This window comes from Schistocerca americana, chromosome 1 (assembly GCF_021461395.2).
Source record: "Schistocerca americana isolate TAMUIC-IGC-003095 chromosome 1, iqSchAmer2.1, whole genome shotgun sequence".
Lineage (NCBI taxonomy): Eukaryota > Metazoa > Arthropoda > Insecta > Orthoptera > Acrididae > Schistocerca > Schistocerca americana.
Genome location: NC_060119.1, coordinates 862,519,668 through 862,525,814, shown reverse-complemented (window position 1 = coordinate 862,525,814; position 6,147 = coordinate 862,519,668). Strand labels below are relative to the sequence as shown.

The 6,147-nt window shown below is 39.3% G+C and overlaps 1 protein-coding gene across 1 annotated transcript; it reads left to right on the top strand.

Moving 5' to 3' along the window:
- The first annotated feature begins 2,752 nt into the window (after positions 1-2,752).
- LOC124594769 (piggyBac transposable element-derived protein 4-like) lies at positions 2,753-4,177 on the top strand. The gene is made up of 2 exons (XM_047133168.1): positions 2,753-3,456; positions 3,559-4,177. The coding sequence occupies exons 1-2, from the start codon at positions 2,753-2,755 to the stop codon at positions 4,175-4,177; spliced, it is 1,323 nt and encodes a 440-aa protein (XP_046989124.1).
- Positions 4,178-6,147: the final 1,970 nt, after the last annotated feature.

The window sequence follows — 6,147 nt, the reverse complement described above, 5'->3', positions numbered from 1 at the left end:
CAATTAAATTCAATATTTCTTCTGTTACCCAAGGATTTCTATTAGCCCTCGTCTTTTTACCTACTTGATTCTCTGCTGCTGTCACTATTTCATTCCTCAAAACTACCCATTCTTCTTCTACTGTGTTTCTTTCCCCCATTCCTGTCAATTGTTCCCTTATGCTCTCCCTGAAACTCTGTACAACCTCTGGTTCTTTCAGTTTATCCAGGTCCCATCTCCTTAAATTCCCACCTTTTTGCAGTTTCTTCAGTTTTAATCTACAGTTCATAACCAATAGATTGTGGTCAGAGTCCACATCTGCCCCTGTAAATGTCCTACAGTTTAAAATCTGGTTCCTAAATCTCTGTCTTACCATTATATAATCTATCTGAAATCTTTTAGTATCTCCAGGGTTCTTCCATGTATACAACTTTCTTTCATGATTCTTGAGCCACTTGTTAGCTATAATTAAGTTATGCTCTGTGCAAAATTCTGCCAGGCGGCTCCTTCTTTCATTTCTTAGCCCCAATCCATATTCACCTACTATGTTTCCTTCTCTCCCTTTTCCTACTGACTAATTCCAGTCACCCATGACTATTAAATTTTCTTCTCCCTTCACTACCTGAATAATTTCTTTTATCTCATCATACATTTCATCAATTTCTTCATCATCTGCAGAGCTAGTTGGCATATAAACTTGTACTACTGTAGTAGGCGTGGACTTTGTGTCTATCTTGGCCACAATGATGCGTTCACTATGCTGTTTGTAGTAACTTACCCGCACTCCTATTTATTTATTTATTTATTTATTTTTGCTTTTTTTAAATACAATTTTTTTTTAAATACAAAATCAAATAGGGGTAATTCAGGAGTAGGTTCAATAAAGAATTAAAAAATAGGAGTGCGGGTAAGCTACTACAAACAGCATAGTGAAAGCATCATTGTGGCCAAGATAGACACGAAGCCCATGCCTACTACATTAGTACAAATTTATATTCCAACTAGCTCTGCAGATGATGAAGAAATTGATGAAATGTATGATGAGATCATTGACCTTTGGTTTCAACATCATAGGCATACACCCACGTTTTGTCACCTGCTATAACCTTCCTTAAAAGTTCTGGATCATTGTCAATTTTATTCAGCAATTCCTGGGTGATGTCTATGTGACATCGTTTTTAGTTAAAATTCAACAACTTTGGAACAAACTTTGCTGCTACATCCTTCATCCCAGTATCATTATTACCTTATTACTTGGAATGAATCAAAGGATATGTTGACATGATCAGAAACCTCTCTGATGGCAATCCAGTGATTTTGCTGAACCATCAGTCATTGGGCGGCTATTATCTTCAACACCTTCTCGGCCTCTTTGAAATGTTTATACCATTTGTAAATTCTTGTGTTACTGACAGCAGATTCTCAAAAAGCCACTATCAACATTTCAAATGCAGTGCTGCACTTTATTCCACTTTTCAAGCAAATTTTAATGCAAATTCTTTGACCCATCTTTTTCAAAAGTGAAAATTTGCTAAGCAGTCAAAAACACATATAACCTTTTCAACTGTCAACAATAAACTAAATATTCAAGACAGCTGAAAATGCAAACCTGCATCAGGAACATGTGTACCAAAAAGATTTTTTAAAACCTGAAAATTGGATGAATAAAGCACGCAAAATTAAAAATTCAGGGGGTGAAATGCATAGTGTTGCCAATATGCACATATAAAAGTGATACACTTCAAGTGTTTCAGAAGCAACAGTTCCTTCCTGCGTTGAGTCCCTCTCTTCCTTGGGGAAGCTAGGGAAAGCATAATTTTTCCTCTTAGACGTGACTACAGGCAATATAAATATTCCTGACAAGCAATTCTGCCTCATAATTGATTACACATAGTATTAGTACATCAGTACACCTTCACCTTACTTTCCATCCTTTACTTGCCTGGCTATGTGCCTACTCATCTCCTAACACCAAGATCCCATCTATCAGTTGCTTTTAAACACACAACTCACATCCTTTCTTGCATAACCTACTCCCACCAACATTCTGTAGCAGCTTTTAAGTCTTATACATCTCCTCAGACACCTACAATGCCTTTGCCTCCCCTTCATTTTCTGTAAATTTGAGAACACCAATCTATATCTGCATCATTGAGATCCCCAGTCTGATGATGGACCTTCCTTTGATCTCTAAACATTCCATATCCTTTACCATAGCTTCTATAGCCGACTCACTCATTTCTTCATGCAAACATCATGTTTTATAGATCCTATCACAGGTTTTATTTGGTTTTGTGATTGTTTACCATATGGAACTGCTCTTATTTGCTAGTTGGGTTACTGGCTGTATTTACACCTGTGTGCATAATACCTGCATTTAAGATTTCTGCCTGAAGATAAGTACTGCTTGAAACAGCAGTAACAACAGACAAAAATTAGTGGACATGACCATGTTTAACCTTTTAAGTGGGCATGATGGATATATCCATCCATGCTCTGCTATTGCACAGTGGGTTCGATGGATGTATCCGTCACTGCATTCTGTGGCTAGTAGCTAGTGGGAATAACAAGTTATCGGCCTGCCGTTGACACTGTGGTATTAGTTGAGCTTCATCCACTAGATGGCAGCTCTTGTCATGCAACAGCATGTTCTAGGCTAGTTATAACTTTGTCAACCGGAGCACACGCCGAGAAAATGTGTCCTGTGAAGCAGCCGCAAAAGCGCGCCTTTGTCGTCTGTGTTTACCGCAGCGTTAATGAGTGATCTTTTGCAATGGCGAAAAGAAGTCGTTTATCAGATTCGGAGATTGAGAAGCTGCTTTTAGAAAGTGATGATAATTTCAGTGACAGTTCTGAAAGTTTTCAAGATACAGATGTTGAGGCTAGTGAAAGTGTCTTCGATTCAGAAACATCTGACGACGAGACACTACTGCAGCAGACGGTACCTAGTGAATTTGTGCGTGCTAGTTCAGTTCATATTCAATATTTGTTCAGTGGTAATAGTGGTACAGTTGTGCCTCAAAAACAAAATGATGTGATGAGTTGTTTTATGTGTTTTGTGGGTGATGCTTTGTGCACAATGATAGCTGAACAGACGAACTTATATGCAGAACAGTTCATAGCTTCTCATCCCAGTTTAGCAGCATGCTCCAGGGTTCACAGTTGGCAGAATACTACACGCGACGAGGTAAAAACACTTATTGGAATGCTTGTACTTCAAGGAATTCTTCACAAACCAGACCACAAAATGTACTTTTCAAAGAGGGAATCAGTTGACACACCTTTCTTCAGGAAAGCAATGAGTGAAAAGCAGTTTCATCTTCTATTGAAATTCCTCCACTTTGCTGACAATACCTCATATGATCTGCTAGGCACTATCAGCAGAAAACTATTCAAAATTCACCCCATTATGGTGCATCTGCGGGGTAAATTCAGATCAGTGTACATGCCAGAAAGGAACATCACCGTTGACAAATCGTTGTTGCTCTGGAAAGGATGGCTTGGATGAAAGCAATATATTCCATCAAAGCGTAGCAGATTTGGCATCAAATTGTACAACCTCTGTGAAAGCGGTTCCAGGTATGTATGGGACTTTATTGTTTACACTGGAAAGGACACTAATTATGGTAGCCACTATCCAAACGAAAAAATAACCTCTCGAATTGTTTTGGAACTTGGACACAATCTACTCGGAAAAGGCCACTGTATTTATCTTGACATCTGGTACACCAGTACAGATTTGGTGGACAAACTAACCAGCAATAACACTGATGTTGTCAGCACAATGTGGCAAGACAGGAAGGGGTTCCCTGACTTCGTAAAAAAGGAAAAACTGAAGAAAGGGGAGTACATAACAGGGTACAAAGGCAAGCAGATGGTAATGAAATGGAAATACAAAAGAGACATTGTTATGGTCAGCACCTTCCATGATGATACATTTGTAAATGTAAACTCGAAGAAGGGAATCGTTCAAAAGCCACAAGCTGTCGTTGGCTACAACAAGAATATGGGGGGCGTGGATAGGTGCAATTCTCAGTTACAAAGCTACCAAATGGCCAGAAGCAGGCTGAAAAAATACTATCAGAAGCTTTTCCGCCACTTGTTGGACACTGCATGCTACAATGCATACATTCTGTACAAGAAGCATGGTGGTGAACAAAGTAGAATGAGTATCCTGTTAGTCTTGGTGAACAGTTGACCATACCTTCACCACATCAAGGGGCATCAGTAGGATGCCCACCTCGAACACCAAAAGCAACACGCCTTACAGCCAGGCATTTTCCAGAGCTTCTGCCACCCATAACGAAGAAAAGACCAACAACGAGGTGTGTGGTGTGTACAAGAAAAGGCCTTCACAAAGAGACTTCATACTGGTGAGCAGAATGTGAAGTTTCCTTGTGTGCAGAATTTTGTTTTAAAATGTTTCACTTTCAAAATGATATGTAATATTGTTAAAATACAGTTTTGTTAACTTCTGCAATATATTTTATTCATTTCCACCCAAAATCAATTTAAATTCAACAATGAAAACGCGAAGGAAAACGTGAGAACAGTACGCAGCACCACCGCTAGCGGGCGTGCTGGCGTATATTACCCACCATGGAAGAGGCGCGTGTGCGCAAACTACCCACTTAACAAGTTAATAATTCTTTATATACTTTAAAATAGACCACGATGCGTCTTATTTCACTACTCACCCCTAATACAGAACCATTTACATACCTGCCGATATAGGGGAAGGTGAATGTGGATGTGGGGTAACACGGCCAGGGCAGAAAAAGTTGCTGTTACATATTTTCTGTCAGGAAAATTCCTGAATGAAATTTTCTCTGCAGCAGAGTGTGCACTGATATGAAACTTCCTGGCAGATTAAAACTATGTGCCAGACTGAGACTCGAACCCGGGACCTTTGGCTTTCATGGGCAAGTGCTCTACTATCTGAGGAACCCAAGCACAGGTCACAATGCATCCCCACAGCTTCATTTCTGCCAATACCTTGTCTCTTACCTTCCAAACTTCACAGACACTCTCCTGCGAACCTGCAGAACTAGCACTCCTGGAAAAAAGGATATTACAAAGACATGACTTTGCCACAGCCTGGGGGATGTTTCCAGAATGAAATTTTCGCTCTGCAGCAGAGTGTGCACTGATATGAAACTTCCTGGCAGATTAAAACTGTGTGCCGGACCAAGACTCAAACTCGGGACCTTTGCATTTCACGGGCAAGGCAAAGGTCCCAAGTTCGAGTCTTGGCTCGGCACACAGTTTTAATTCACCAGGAAGTTTCAGGAAAATTTCTGCCTGCTGAGAAGTGGCCAAACTAGTTGTTGTTGTCAGTGAGTTAGACAGAAACAGCTTGTTCCATTGTTTGTTAGTAAAAAACTTGTTTGATTTCCAGGAATCTGATATAAGTCATTTACATTATTCTTATCACCTCCCTTCACTGCAGGCTAATACTTTTTTTATGATATCAGTGTTTAAACAATGTACTTTGGCCTATAAACTTGGTTCCTCGTTGTTTCTTTTAGTTCGATAGTTTCATCTGTGAACCACTAATGCCAATGTGGCATCTAATTGGGAAAAGTGGCCACACTACTACTAGGGAAAAGCAGCTGAAGTGCTTACTATTATAATGCTAGTTACCTCCATACATCACAGGTAATGCCATAGATTAACTTTTAAATTATTTTGTATGCAAAACCATCATCCATCAGTATATCACTTCGTGGCAATTTTGAATTATTTACCATAATTAAAGAAGATATCCAGGAAAAAATAGAGATTCTGTAGGTGACAAAAAGATTATGGGAAACTTATGGAGTGAGTTCAACAAATAACAAGAACAGCCAAACTTTGATTGCTTTTGAAATGGAAAAGCGATTTTATGGATTTACAGTCAATGGCCTATAGAGATTGGCATTCGAACTGGCAGATCAGAACTGAATACTACACTGCTTCAACAAAGAGTCAGAGATGGCAGGCAAAAGCACTTATATTAGTCTTAAGAACCCTGTCTCGAAGGCTAGAGGTTAACCTTTTTTATGAGGACAGTATGTAAAAGTTTTTGGACATTCTTAAAACAGTGCAAGAAAAACAGTTTCATTTCGCTTACCACATTTATAATGTGGATGAAACCATTGACGGCTCAGTCCAAGAAAGGAAAAGTGT